The sequence below is a fragment of the Meleagris gallopavo genome, chromosome 3 (genome assembly GCF_000146605.3).
Source record: "Meleagris gallopavo isolate NT-WF06-2002-E0010 breed Aviagen turkey brand Nicholas breeding stock chromosome 3, Turkey_5.1, whole genome shotgun sequence".
NCBI classification, from domain to species: domain Eukaryota; kingdom Metazoa; phylum Chordata; class Aves; order Galliformes; family Phasianidae; genus Meleagris; species Meleagris gallopavo.
This window is the reverse complement of record NC_015013.2, coordinates 88,736,832-88,752,292: the sequence shown is the minus strand read 5'-3', so window position 1 is coordinate 88,752,292 and position 15,461 is coordinate 88,736,832. Positions and strand designations below refer to the sequence as shown.

Sequence of the window (15,461 nt, the reverse complement as noted above, 5' to 3'; positions counted from 1 at the left end):
TAACTGCTTCATGCTGGTCTCTTAGAAAACATTCAGACCGTAATGTAAAATGCAAGTTCCCAAGAAATTAAAAATATTAGAGAGACGATTTGAAGAGAAGCAGGTTTTTGCAGTCTTGAAGAGGCAATTTCCTTACCTGGTAACAACAGCAATTTCTGTTAAAAATAATAATAAAAATTATTAAAAATAGTTGAGATACCTTTTCACATGCTCACAGAAGCTGGCCACACCTAAGGTTGGTCATCTTTTCCTAGCTGTTTCATTCTCAAAATTACACTCTTACTTGTGATTCTGGGGATTTAAAATTTTAAAATAGTCCAATTAAAAACCATATAATATGTATATCTCATCTCAATCAGTTAGCCTATTCAGAAGACATCTAGTTAACTTGATGCTCTTGGATCAGCTTCAGGATTTAGGTTATCCAGAAGCAGTGAGAATGTGCTTGAACAGACTGTTGACTTCAATACGTGTGAGTAGTAGAAGAAGGATATTACCAGTGCACAATGAAGGGTTAGTGCTGTGTTCATCTCTTGTTATGATCTTGATATAAATAGTATTACTTGCCTCTAATGGAAACCTGTATGAAAATCTGAAAGAAACATGTAGAAACTTAAAACAATCCCTGAAGTGTGCTCAGAATACATCTGGAACCTGACCATAGCTCACTGTCAGAGAAATGAGATATCAGATATTTGTGGCTGATATTTAGGAGAGAAAAAGGTCTGGCAGTACTAGTGAGGATGGCAAAATGTAAGCTTGACCTGTAGAGCTTGTTGAAGTGTAGAGCCACAAAATTTGGCGTTTTGGCAATCATGCTCAGATCTGTATTACTTAAAAACCTCACAGAACCATGTATCTAAAGACTGCCTACTTTATAAAACATCATTTAACCATGAGTTACATCAGCATAATCTTATGTGTCTGCCCTGCCTGCTGTCTTTTTCAATAGTGTGACTTACTATAAGAAAGGTTCAGATGGATCATGAGACTCAGTACCATCACTCTGTCAAGTTCTGACTTTTGCTATGATTTTGACATTGTAATTTCATTTCTTTGCACTACAGAATAACACCTTTTAAAAACGATTTGAATTGTTGGAAAAAACAATCGGTCTGTTGATCCAAAATCTTACACCAGATTGAGAATGAGAATTGACTTGTGTGAGTGATACTCCACAGCAAAAATAGAAGATGTGAGAATTAAATTCATAGTTAACTATTCACTGTATAAAATATTTTCTGCATAGAGCCACAGAAAGAGTATTTGAAGATCCTTGGCGCAACTAGATGCGTGTTGGTGTAGTAACAGAGGCTCAGATGTGTTCTCCCACCTTTCTCTTAGGTCCCAAACTTCTGTTTCTCTGGGGAAAGAGAAAAAGTAGAATGCTTGGTGTCTCAGCTGTGTCGAAATTTCTATAATTTAAGACTGAAAATACATGATGAATTATTCTTTCTCCATCCTTTCCTCTCCTTTCACATACGTATACATTCATACTTTCAGAAATAGCTTACTCTTTATGCGAAGACTCCCTGCTTTTGAAGTAAAAGCAGTATATATTTTAAAATATTCCATATGCATTTCATAAGCCACAGAGAATTTGATTACCTCATGCTCCTAAATCCAGCTTTTAGTTATTTATTTGGACATATTGGGTGGGCTACCACAATTAGTTTTGACATACTAAATAAATTGTTTTTATGGTAATTGGTAGTTCATGCCTTGCTGCTTGGAATAGGTTTCAATATTTTGTTGCTGTCTTGGTGCTAGCTGTAATTTTGAATTTTGTAATGCACTTTAGGACGCTGTAAGAAAAAATAATCACATTACAAGTGAGAAGTGTTGAGTAAATTTCTTTTCAGAAAAAAAATGCATCCGTTATAAATTTAGCCCTTAATTGGTAGCATTATGAAGTGCTGAGATGGAAAACAAACCAGAGGAAACCTAATAATCTGTCACGTCAGGAGCCTGCACCTGCAGCTCGGTCGTGATCTGCTTGCCAGTTTGGGTACAGGCTGTTGAAGAAGTGGAGGCTTTCAGTAGTGAGACAAAATAATCTTCAGATACCGCGTGCCTGTGGTGGAAAGGTGTCCAGCTGAGGAAACAACAGGTAGGCAATGACTTTTCCATTCTTATTTGCTTTTATAGTCTCAGCCAACGGGTTTCCCTATGCTGTCGCTTCCAAGGCAGCAGGGCAAGTCATTGGTTCTCCAGGATTGATCAGTGCCAGGCTGCCCAGTCTGCTTGGGCAAATGGCCTCTGCATGTTAGCCAGCCTGTTATTTGCTTTCAGCTGTAGGCGAGCAATTCGGGCTTCTCACATTAACTGGGTGTGAGAAGAAGCCCAGGTCTGTGTGAGGATAGGATTGGGCTGTGCAGGTATATAGACCTGGCTCTGTAATCTTTTCTGAGTGACTGGAAAATGTCCAGGCTAAAAGACTCCTCATTACAAGCTTTCTGAAAGAAGAATGGAGTAGCAGGATTTGGTTTAGCGTAACAAGTCTGCCCATCCAGGATCTCATTTGGCATTTCTTCTTCTGCCTCTTTTCTCTTGTTTTTTATCTAGATAGCTTCTACCTTGAAAAATTTACAAGTAGCATAAAAAGGCACTTGGAGATCTTTGCTTGACTGCAGGCTTTCATACCTTCAAAGGGGTAAGATACTGTTGGTGTGTCATAGTTGACAAGTTTCTCAGGGAGCTTCAGCATTCTGATTCTTTCTGTTCTCCCAGGGATGCATTATCTTCAGAGATTGCTTTCTGTTTAGGCATGAGGTCACAGCTCATATCTTGTTGTCTGCTCTGTTGAACCCTTCCAGTAGCAAGTTCCTTCTTATCCTTTCATTCCACATTTAGGTCCAAGTTTCAGATATACAATCCTGGCTTAAGTCATCGGTTTGTAGAACAGTTTTGTCTTCTGAAGTTCTCCAGGGGGCTACTGGTTGCCCTCTTGTGGACTTGGCTTGGGCAACTGGCTGCAATAATGGAAAGTGCTGAACAATCATAAATCAGAGAACTGATCATATTTCTCCTAATGCAACAGCTCTTCTTTTCCCTACCCATCAGAATTTCATTTCATTTTGCAAATGTGTAATAATTTCTTTGTGAAGCTAAAGCCATTGCCCTCGCTCCATTTAAATCTTTAGTATTTTGAGAGGCTGAGATTGGAAGCAGACTTTCCTTCCCTAATATCACTATATTTACTCTGTGATGCCTTCTGTTAAATTTCTGTCTTCGTCAGAACCTTCAAGAAGCAATAGTCACAAGTGTATCTTCTAATGAGCAGACAGATTTTGAGGTGGTGGTGTGTGGATGAGTGACTATACAATTGAGAAATGCAATGGAGGAACTATATAAATTTTCCTAAGATGAGAAGTGAACCTTTTGACTCAGCAGTATGCCTACAGTTTTCTTCTTTCATTGTCCTGTGAGAGGTGAGAAGTTTTGGAGAAAGAGATATGGTAACGTGAGTGATGTGATGAGCCAAGACAGACTTTGCTCTTCCGTAGTGATAAAGTGTGACCTGGAAAGATGCCTCTTACTGTAATTCCCTTCTGTGCTAATGACTTGTGATGGTATTTCTGTAAACCATTCCTCATTCAGTAGAAGGGAAAAAGAAGAATCTTGCCTTCTTTTCCCTTCAGATGTTCCCAGTCAATTATTTTGGCCTCTTACATTGACTTATTTCTTTTCCTCTCTTGCCTTCACATGCTGAACTGCCCTTTTCAAAGGAATGAACCTTTTGTGAGATAAACTTGTGAACTGACTCTGACAGACCGTTGTTGTCTAATACTGGAGAAGATAAGCCTTTTTAGCCTTTATCTTTAGTCCCTGTGGGCATCCGTATGAATTCAGACAGTTGTGCTCAATGTCATGAATGGTTGAATTTTAATAGAAGTTGAATTGAATCTTAATAAAACTTGAATAGCTGCAAATAAAGGCAATTATATACACAGGTCAGGAAGCTGAAGACAGCTTTTCATTCATACAGGGGTGAGCTAGCTTCTGCCCAGCCCTCAGTGAGTATGTTTCTTTCCTAAATCACAGATTCATAAAATGGTTTGAGTTGGAAGGGACTTTTAAGATCATATGGTTCCAACCCCCCTCCTATAGGCAGGGACACCTCCCTCTAGACCAGGGCCTCTAGACAGCCCCATCTAGCCTGGCCTAGAATGGAATCGGTTGCATAAATACTTATTTCTCCTTCTGAATATTCTCTTACCCATGTGATTCAACATTGTTAAAATACATACTGGTAGAGGATCTAACTGACAAACACCTACCTGGCATAAGAGGACTTTGATAACCCAGTGCCAGTTGTTTTTGTTTACTCAGACTCCTGTGCTAGCACTAGTTTGAGCAAATTTATCTGGTGTTATTATTATTGTAGAGCACCCAATGTGACTGCAGTAGGCGCAGCTCACATGTGTAGCAGAAAGCTTATCATCTGAATACCAGAAAGAGACTGTGGTTGTTAAAATAAAGAGGGTAGGGGAGGTGACAAAGATGAGCATCATGTGCTCATCTTTCTGTAATGTGTTCATGGCCTGGCATGGGCATTTGGGTGAGAAATCTCTGAGACTACTGCTGTGAATGGGGACAGCTGTCACTGTAAAGGTTTGTGAGACTGTTTAATTTTAATTCAAAGAGTAACTAAAATATGAATGAATTGCTTAAAAAGCTGATATTATCTGTCTCCAGTGTCTCATATCTATTATCTTTCCTCTTTTCAGTAATCACTGGGGAATGGATTTCCCAGTGGGCTAATTAAAATTCTCCTGTGTCATCCCTGTCTCTCTGCAAACTGCTTGTTCTCTGTGTGATGATCTGATGCTGTTACTGGGAGGATAAGTTTGGATTCTGTGAACTATATGGGATAAACACTAGCTTCTTTAATGTTGGTCTGGTTTTGCCAGAATGTGACTTAGCATGATGTATATTGGTTGGCTTCAAGAATGTGTCCAAGAGGAAAACAACAGAAAACTGATAGCAGCAAAATATAATTAAGTCAGAAAAAAAAAAAACATATATATATGTCATGCTTATGACTACCCAAAGAGAGAGACTCTAACTAAACCCCAGCATATTATTATTCCAGTTTTCTGCACATAATTCATTTAATTGAGTGTTGAAGCATATCCAAGTAGAAAAAATGGTATATTCTTTTTCTTTATTAAATTATCAGGTTTATGTTTATTTTCTTTTAATAGTTGGTACTGCTTGGGGATAGAAAAAGCAGAAGTTTCTACAGTAAATCACAGAATCTTATTTTACACATTATTTCCTCTGGTGTGTTGCATTTCCCTTAACACTTAAAGTTAACTTGGAGGTCACAAATAATAAAAGCAATAAAGAATTTTTCTTCCTTAAGGTACCCTGCAATTTTGAACTGTCCTGTTTCTAGTAGAGTATTGGTTGTTTTGGGAGAGGAGAGGTCATTAGTATGCCAGTAAGAGGTTTTTAAAAATCCTGCCTTCACTTTTCAGGCCTCATCACCTGGTGAGATGTGTTTGGGTGGCAGTCATGTCTTTATGGTGGCAAGAAATGCCAGAGCAAAAGTGATATTGTGAAAAATAGTGCAGACTCTGTTTGCATTTTTGACATTTTTGTGATGAACAGGTATTACATACAACTGACCATAAAAGAATCATGTGGGGTTGCTCAAGAGCATAACCAATTTTGTTCCTGAATGTCATTACACATTAAAATATATTGTATGGAAAGAAAGTCTGGTTTTCTGTAGGAATGCATTGTTGTTGTTTTATTTGGTTGGGGTTTTTTTTTTTCAGACTTAATCTCATGGATCACTTTTATGGTCTTTTGTTTCTGTCTTTTCTATTTAGTCTAAACAATAAGTCTTATTATCCACTGGCGGTTCATGTTGCTTCCTTGGGGTCCTCATGCTGGGGATTGCTTTTTACTGTCTTTTATCCTGCACTAAAAATGAAGATAAAATAAACTGCTCAGATGGGGATTTAAAGATATGAACTGTGAAGATGTATGACCTAAACAGGCAGTGAATAGTTTCTGATAGTCCTGCGGCACTGCAGGGGAAGTACATGTTCTTTGTACTTAAATTCTACCTCAGAAGCAAAGTATGGCTTTTTTAACATCATCATTGTTGCTTTCATTTTAAGCAAATCCAGGACTGGGGAAGAGGGCAGGTAAAGGAAATTTGTCAGTACAGGATTAAACCATAGACAGGACATGATCTAGGAATGTCTGGTCCCTGGAGGCATTCAAGGCCAGGCTGGATGTGGCTCTGGGCAGCTCAGTCTAGTAGTTGGCAACCCTGCTAACAACTAAAGGTAGCTGGTAGTAGAAAAGGACCTATTTTGAGGTCCTTTTCAACCCAGGCCATTCTATGATCTAAATAACAAAGGAATTGCTACAGTCCATATCCTGCGTTGTTTAACCTTCACATCTGCTGAGGTAATACTGAAGGGATGCGTGTGAGGAGTTTCTATGGCTGTTCACATAGAAATGCATGAAATTACCTCAATATTTTCACACCAGGTCCTGAATTACCTGACAGCGATATTAAGTTGGATATTTGAAGACTGAAGTCTGCATATGGCTGATATGAATCTTCCAAGTTCCCAATTCCTCTCTGGCAATCTCTTGTGTGTATGTTTATGCCTTAAACGCAGGCTTAAAATTTCACCTTTTAAAAATATTAATGGAAAGTCAGACCGTAATCAAGATGCACATCTGAAAATTAGGACTGTTGGCCATTCAAACTGATGCTGTGGGTGCTGGGTGATATTCCCATCAGAATGTAATACAGAAGGAAAATCTGGTGGAACAGCACTTTGGTACAGAGAGCAAACCTGAACCACATGTTTTGCTATAAACCTAAACTGTGTAACTCTTCAAAAACTGATTTATAGTAGATAACTTCTTAACTCAAGTAAATATCTCTTTGTACTAGTAGTACATTCTCCTAAGTGCTAAAATCCTGCTTTTGCTTAACAGTGGTTTAAGCTCAGTATATGTTTGAAACAAAGTAGCACAAAAAAGGAAAATTTTATTAGATTTTATCAGTTTATTGTCAGATTGTAGATTGAAGATCCTGAAATGTTTAGTCTAATTTTGGACTCTTGACAGTTGTTTACAAAAATATATAAATGCAGAGAGCTATAACTTGAAGACTGTAAATGATTTTATTTTTAAAGGGATTTAGTTTGTGGATAGTGTTAACATAAAGATAGAATAGAAACAATACATAGGCAGTCAGCTGTGTTTTTTTGGGGGGCTGAATCTTGATTTTATTGAATCTGATGGGTTATTCAAGAAAGACCCTCACATCAGCAGTGTCATTTTTGTCATCGGCAAGATTGCACTGTTCAGTAGAGGCAGTGTTGTAATCCATATTATTGGAGACTTTTCATTAAGTTCTTAGGGAAAAAGTAAATACTTACACACCACTTAGCATCACAATTCAAGCAATTACGCTTCTGTTTTCATTTTCTTCCATTATCATAATCTTATAATAAGAGGAGCGATATGCTCAAATCTTCTGTCCAACATTTAAAAGGATACAAAATTTCCAAGTTGGGCTTGCTTTTTTTTACATAATGTAATTAAATCCTCTACATGGGACCTAGCATGTGACCCTATGAACAGAAAGATCATTTTTATCTATCTGAAACATGACTTTATTTTGTGGGCCTAAGAGCATTTTTCCCTACTAGCATTTAGTTTTATTTCATGTGGATTTAGGTTCTTCTTTATTTCAAGCCCATGTTTATGCATTCATGTCAAAATCGCATCATGGTTTATGTTGTAGAATTTTGATAAGAATAACAGTGTATTGCCTTATTTTGCTGTAATGTGCTTAACCAATCAATTCAGCAGACCTCACAACAGAGAGATATAACTCATCCATTCATTCTCAGTGGTGCAAACCCTAGTGTAACTCTTGTATAGGTAGGGTATGCTTTTCATTGCAATCATTTGTCACTGATTTTAATGTCTTTCAATAAACAGCTCTCAGCTACATTCACAAAGAGTTGAATAGTAGATAACAAATATCTGGATGAGGGAAAGGAGAGCATGATATTGTCTTTCTGGGCTCCAATAAGGCCTTTGACACTGTCCCCATAAGAGTGTGGGCTAGATGATCAGACAGTGAGGTTAGTCAAAAAGTGGCTGAATGATCGGACCCAGAGAGTGGTGGTCGGTGGTGCAAAGTCCAGCTGGAGGCCAGGAATGAATGGAGCACTTTCTGGGTTCAGAACTGGGCCCAGCTCTATTTAATATCTATATGAATAATCTAGATGGTGGTGTAGAGTGCACTTTCAGTAAATGTGCAGATGACATGGGACTGGGAGAAGCAGCTGACTCACCGGAGTGCCATGCAGCAATCCAGAGGAATCTAGAAAGGAAGACTGACAGAAACCTCCTGAAGTTCAATAATAAGAAGAGCAGAGTGCTGCATGTGGGCAGGGCAACCACCGAACACCAGGACATGCTGGTGGTAAATGTTGGGATGTGATTCAACTAGATGCCTTAGCCACAAAGAATGCTAACAGCATTCTTGGCTGCATTAGGCCAAGTAATGTCAGCAAGTCAAGAGAGGTAGGTGATCCTTCCCCTCTACTCAGCATTGGTGAGACCACACCTGGAGTGCTGCCTCAGCACAATAGAGACCTGTACTCACTCCTGCGTGAGCAGGAGTTGGACCTGATATGGTCCCTTCTAACCTCAACCATTCTGCGATTCTGTGAGAATAATGTGAATTGAGGAAGTTAGTAAGTGATTTTCTTCTGAGATCGCCACTGTATCTACGGTCAATTACACGGAGAGCTGTCATGGGCACTTACACTGCATGTGTGATCACATCAGGAGAGGAAGACAACCATTTTTTATGCCTCACCTCAGCCATCTCTGTGGCAATTTGATGAGAGAGATGAGTTTGTAGAGACTATCAGCAGACACAAGCCGAACAGTGCTGGTTGCACTGCATGCTTTACACTGCCACGTGTCTCTTGCATTGCTAGTGAAGCTATTTTGCAGGGAACTGCAAGGCCTCAGGGTTCTTAACTGTTGTTTTCGTCCTGAGTCCACTGCTCGTGCACTACAGTGCAACATGAGCAAAGAAATTGGAGAAATTTACTATCCTGCTGTTTCTACGAATCCATTTTATGAGAATGCGGGGTGGTAAATTCTCCCTGTTCCTTTTCTGGCTTCTCATCCCTGGCTGTCTCAGTGATTTGTGGGAATTAATTATTTTTAAGTTATCATAAAAAAAAATTAATAAAATCATTTTTAACTTGCTGGTCTAACTGTGTAGCACTCTAGAGCAGAAGGGACCACACAATACACTTGCTACACTACCCAACAGATCACAAAAGTGAAAGGAGGAAGTTAGAAATCTTGTGTGTTAAAGACCTTGGGGTTTCGCATTGTTGTGTTTCCAGATGATTTATTTTTCATATAAATTTTCTGGCTAAAGCAGTGTTCCAGTGACAAAGCCTGATTTTTATTTTTTATTTTTTTCCCCTTAAAATGCTTTAAAAATAGTAAGCTGTGTTCTGCTTGCCTGTTCATCTTTACCAGGGTCTTCAAAAGCAAAAATAATTGAGAAATGCCGCCTAATTGAATACAGTTAATTTGGTATCTTTTGCAACAAATACAGCACAAAATCTGTAGATGAATGAGACTTTCAAATTTGGTGTGTTCTGCAGAAGAGGAGGAACAGTAGAAATCATTTTTAAGTGAGAAGAAGCATATCCAAATTCATGCTTTGGGAAAAGTGGGGATAAGAAAGAAAATAGTACAATCACTGCTATTTTTTAATTTTTTTTTTGTAAAAGTTATGTTTCTTTTCATTAGGGATAGATGGAATCTGCATATTCTTTCATAGAGATACTGAAAGATATTCCCAAACGATCACTGAATTAAGTCCTCAGTTGAGGGGCTTCTCCCACTGCATTCTGAAGTTCATAATTGAACGCCAAGTTATATGAATAATGATTTTTCTCCTTGACAAAATGTAAGGTAGTCAAGAAATATACGCTCATTTAGTTTTCTTTTACCATGTAAGAACCAGTTTCCTGAAGCATGCATAGAAAGAACTCTATAAATATCTTTGGCCTTTGGAGATAAGAGACCCTTTTCTACAGATTATGTGTCCTCCAAGTATGTAGTGAAGCAGAAGTGCCTATATTTTGGAGTGTTTTGCTCGTTGCACATTTTCCATTTAGCAAGATATTAAAAATATATCCTTGAGGGCAGGCAGTGAAATGTAACAGCTGAAAGGTCACCCAAAGAGCAAGAACACAGCCATTGTACAGAGCAAGTTCTACTGAAAATATAAGAGAAAAAAATCACTTTCCAGAATCATGAAATCACAGAATAGGCTGGGTGGGAAGGGACCTCAAGAATCATGAAGCTCCAATCCCCTTGCCACAGGTACAGCCACCAACCTCCCCATCTAATACTAGACCAGGCTTCCCAGGGCCCCATCCAATCTGGCCTAGAACACCTCTAGGGACAGGGCATCCACAACCTCTCTGGGCAGCCTGTTCCAGTACCTCACCACTCTCTCTGCTCTCTGTAAAGAACTCTCCCCTGACATCCAACCTAAATCTTCCCTCCCTCAACTTAAAACCATTTCTCCTTGCCTGCTATTATCAACCCTTTCAAAGAGTTGACTCCCTTCCTGTTTACAGGCTCCCTTTAGGTGTTGAAAGGCTGCAATGAGGTCACCCCGCAGCCTTCTTTTCTCCTGGCTGAACAAACTCAGCTCCCTCAGCCTGTCTTCGTAGAAGAGGTGCTCCAGCCTTCTGATCATCTCTGTGGCTCTCCTCTGGACCCTCTCCAACAACTCCCTGTCTTTCTTGTATTAGGGACCCCAAAATTTTTCAGGATTAAGAGATTTTCGTCTTTTTTACTGGTTACTTTTCAGATGCACTGTGGGTTACAGTTGTGCCTACTGCTTTTAATTTGAAGCTGTGCTTCGAAGATCTGTTTTAGCTCGTGGAAAAATTGATAGACCTCTGTTTTCTTAAAATGTCATTACTTTTTATAGCTTTGAAATAAACTGTCCTGTCTGATTGTGTTAGCAAGAGGATGAGCCCTTCTAACTCAGAAATAAAGGAGTGACAGGGACTGTGTATTTAACTGGCACTGGCTGGATTTTTAAGGTTCGTGGTGGCTGCTTTGACTTCACAAACTCTTTCTTGTTAGTAACGAATGCTTGTTCCTTGGTGATGTTAATCCTTCAGCTTAAAGAAAATCCACGACACTTCTTTGTGTGTTACTAGTGCTATGTCATCAGTGGTTCACAACTACATGTCTAATGCTAGTCTGAAAGCTTTAGAGGAGGTCATTGAAAATGTTGATGTTACCTTTCTTTCTAAATTTCCAGCTTCTTTTGCTATTTCTGTGTCCTATTAGGGAGATGGAAATGTCTTTCCACAGATGGGAAATTAAAGAATTACTCTGATCTGAATGAAAGCTCTTCATTCCTGCATTTCTTAAATAAGAGGAGAAGAGTATGGGGAGAAATGCAATACACAGTCATACAAGTCATCATTTACCTAAAAGAAAAGGAAATGAATGATCCAAGAAAATTAGTCAATTGAACAGTAACACTTAAAATCAGTAAAAGACAGTTACAATTACTAAAGAGTTGTCATATATTCTTTATACACAATAAAAAAACAAGAATTTGTCATTTAATTTTTATATTTTTTTTTCTTTCAACTTTCTGTTATCTACATAGAATTAGCATTCCTTGGAGTAATATTCAGGGGTTATCTTATTCTGAAGAAGTTATATTTGTGTCATTACTGTTTTCAGACTGCCTCTTCAGGAGTTTTTTACTAGAGATTCCTATGTGGAAGACCTGTGTATGTGATGTTTTATACCTGAAATTCATTTAAGTTTCCAAGTGCTAAATATGGATCCAGAAATAAACATATTCACGACTACATATTTGCTAAGGGCCTATCTCTCATAAAAATGATGCATGTTCTATGATCCCATTGTGAAGGAAATGGCCAACTCTTAATTCAGCTGCTTCTTTCTTCACCTCCAGTGTAGAGGATGGATGCTGGAAGGTACTAAAACTGGTGGATTTTTTGGAATTTTACTTTCCTTTTCTGAATTGGTGTTTCATAGATCTTGTTAATGCCTCAGGAACTTCTTAAAAGCCCAGCATAAGATGAGACATGCTGTTCCAACCATATGTCAATGACTGTATGATCAGAAGAAAGGAAAGGTCATTTTATTTTTGCCGCTGAAAATTGCTGTTCCAATTAGTAGTGTTAGGAGAAGGGACACAAATACTAACATAGCTGTGTTTCCTTTATTACTGTGTTTTCCTGATGATCACAGTGCACTAGGCTTCACCACTCAGTGGCTTTCTCCACAACAGTTCTGCTGTTCTCGTGGGTTGTTTTGCTGTTTATTTGTTTCAAGGGAAATAATCTAACTCCAGGTAGTTTAAATTTAGGAAAAGTTTATCATTTTTTTGTTGTGAAGCTCCTCTGTTAAGAATTTGTTAAGGTCATGAAGTGAATATTACTGAGACAAAATATTGGCAATATCACAAAACCATTTTTCCTTTTCATACTCTATTAGAATAAATCTTTCTCTTTGTCTACAGATTATTGACTCAGTACCACTTGTACACATACAGGTGCTTAATTAATTAAGTATAAAAGTACAGTGTAGGAAATCTTGTCTCACCTGTAGTGTAGTGAAGCCATTTTTCCCCAGCCTAGTCTGTAGTAAAATTATTAGACTAAAACAGCTAAACCAACCTACCATACTGCTCCATGTGTGTGATCCAGTTTGTGTCTGTGTTCTTCATAAAGCCTTCTGTCGTTAGCTGTGAGTCCTGGAATCTGTCACCATTACCTAGAAGAATGTTCTCTGATCTCTGTTTTTTCAGCTTGAGAAGTGGGAGTGATTTTCCAGAATTGTTTGGCTACTGATGTGATACTGCTACACAATGAGCTTACAGTGTGCTGCAGGATGCGTGGCAGGGGTGCTGGTTTTCAAATGGTCCAAGCGTGACACAGTAAAATGGAGGCACGGTTGCTGTTAGGAAGAACAGTAGGTCTATAGTTCTCAGCATGCCTACTCAAGAATATTGCCCTCTGTATTTCCTTTCTCAGCTCCCCTGAAGGGAAGGCTGGGAACAGAGCCACAAAGCAGCTAATTTGGTCATACTGAGGTCCCCTGTGTGGAAGCTGAAGGCACACTTTCTTTTAAATCCAGGAGAAACAGGGAGACTGCCTCGTCTCCCTCTAATGATGAGTAGGTTTGGAGTTGCCTCTCAGCTTTCTGGTTTTGGAATTCTAAAAGGTGTAGATAATTAGTGCCTACTGTTAGATATACCCCTATTTCCCCCTTCAGCATTGGTTATGGAAACCTGAGTTCTTTACCTGCCTCTTCCTGTAACAGCCATCACACACACACACACACACACAAAGACCTAGATGGAATCACAGAAAATGTCTGGTTGGAAAGGACTTCTACAGGATAGTTTTATGTCACTTTTATATTCTGGTGCCACAAACTGCACCCAAGTGCAGCCCTTTAAGTCAGGTAACTCAGAGCTGCCTCCAGCAAGTTTTGAAAGGATGGATAGGATGTGAAGTCCACAGTATTGCCTTCTGTGAGTATTTTTCCCCTTGTCTCTGAACAGTATCTCCCTCACAACAACTTGTAGCCATTGCTTCTTGTCCTTTTGCTGTGCATCTCAAAAAAAGATCTGCCCATGTCTCCTCTGTAAGCTCTGTTTCTGTGGGGGAGGGGGGGAGGGGGATATTGTTAATGATGAGGTCCCTGAGCCTATTCTCAATTTCTTTGGTCTTTCCAGTTGCATTATGTGCTCCAGCCCACATCCATGTAAGAATTCAGTTTATCATCTTCTCTCTTGTACTGGGCAGGCAGGAAATGTTACCCTATGTGTAGAGAGGGATGGTCAGATTGCATATGGTCCTGGGCAACCTGATTTAGTGTCTGATCTAGTGGTTGGCAACCATGCCCATGTTGGCACAGAGGTTGGGACTAGGTTATCTTTGAGGTCCCTTCCAACCCAAGCCATTCTATAACTCTGTGAAAGCAATACAGTCAACATTTTATCCGTCCTTACTGCCAGGGATCTCAGTGGTTGTTGCTTCTTACCAAGGTCTGGACTTTGCCTGTGTTTTCTAGCAGCCCATTCCTCCAGCTTCTGGATGTCCCTATGAACAGCAAAACCACATCTTGACATGCAAAAAAGCATCTTTACAACTCTTTCCCTAATCTGAGGCCATCTGCAAGTCTACTGAGAGCACATTGCATCCCATCAAGCTGGTCAAGATGGGACGTAATATCAGCTCTAGTATTGATCCCTGAGAAACATCCCCTTGTAAACATTTGCAAAGCATTCAAGCTCACTACTGGTACTCTTTGGCTATGGTAAAATCATTTTCTTTACCCATGGAAAAGCAAATTATGTATAAAATCAGTAGCTGTTTTTCCCTTGAAATGAAGTTCATTTCTTAATGTCCTTTTTTTTCTTTTTTTTGAATGGAAACATTTTCCACTGGTTTCTACAGAGTAGAATTAGTACGTGAAAAGAACTAGAAAATATTTTTTATATTATTTTTATATGCAGTGTAACATTTGATTTTTGTCCTAATAGGCTTACTATTGCCCCTCATCGGTTTCAGTTCAGCTGCAAAAAGTCAGGAGTACTACTGCAGATGCTGTAGCCAAAATGCCCTTTTGAAAGCCAGCTTAAAAGTCCACATAACCAGTGGTACGGAACTGCCAGTACTGGCCCTGCTCTGCATAATATTGATGTGTCAGAGGAGCATGCTGAATCTCAGACAAGTTTGACTGCCGAAAGGTTATGTGCACTGAGTTGAAGATTTTGGGGCAAAATAAGGGGGATGCCTTCAGCATACGATTAAGGTCTGGAGAACTGCCCTCTCACCATCTGTCAACGGTTTACGGGCTGGTTCGGCCCGGTTCCGTGACTAGAAGGGCGGAGGGATCCGCGGATCCGCGCCCCCGGGAAAAAAAGAAAATAAGGGACCCCGAAATAATTGAAAACAGTGGCAACAATCTGAGGTAAAACAAAGTAATTTACTAAATATGGTATCAACAGAATTTTATAAGGAGAGAGAATGTGAAATTGATAGTGGATCGGCCTTACCACAACGCTGAGATGAGAAGCGCAGGCAGAGAAGCGCAGGCGAGAAGCGCAGGCAGAGAAGCGCAAGCGAAGCAGCGCAGGCAGAGAAGCGCAAGCGAAGCAGCGCAGGCAGAGAAGAGAGCATCAGGTGACCTTGCCAGGAGTTATATCTCCTCGCTGACCGCAAAGCCCCCTGGGGAAACGTAGCTGCTCTTCTCCGCTGGACAGGCACCCGGAACTTGAGCATCAGCAGTCAAACCCCCAGTACATTGCATGATGTTATGATGTGGAATACCGATAATGAAAAATCATGAAACCATGA

At 39.5% G+C, this 15,461-nt stretch overlaps 1 protein-coding gene across 1 annotated transcript in view; it reads left to right on the top strand.

Annotated features, from left to right (window-relative positions):
- Positions 1–8,263: 8,263 nt before the first annotated feature.
- The window catches only part of LOC104910481 (trafficking protein particle complex subunit 9-like), a 176,181-nt gene continuing 168,983 nt past the window's right edge, over positions 8,264–15,461 (top strand). The window contains exon 1 of the mRNA XM_031552978.1: positions 8,264–8,476. Coding sequence (XP_031408838.1) covers positions 8,264–8,476 — 213 coding nt within the window. The remainder of the gene's footprint in view (positions 8,477–15,461) is intronic.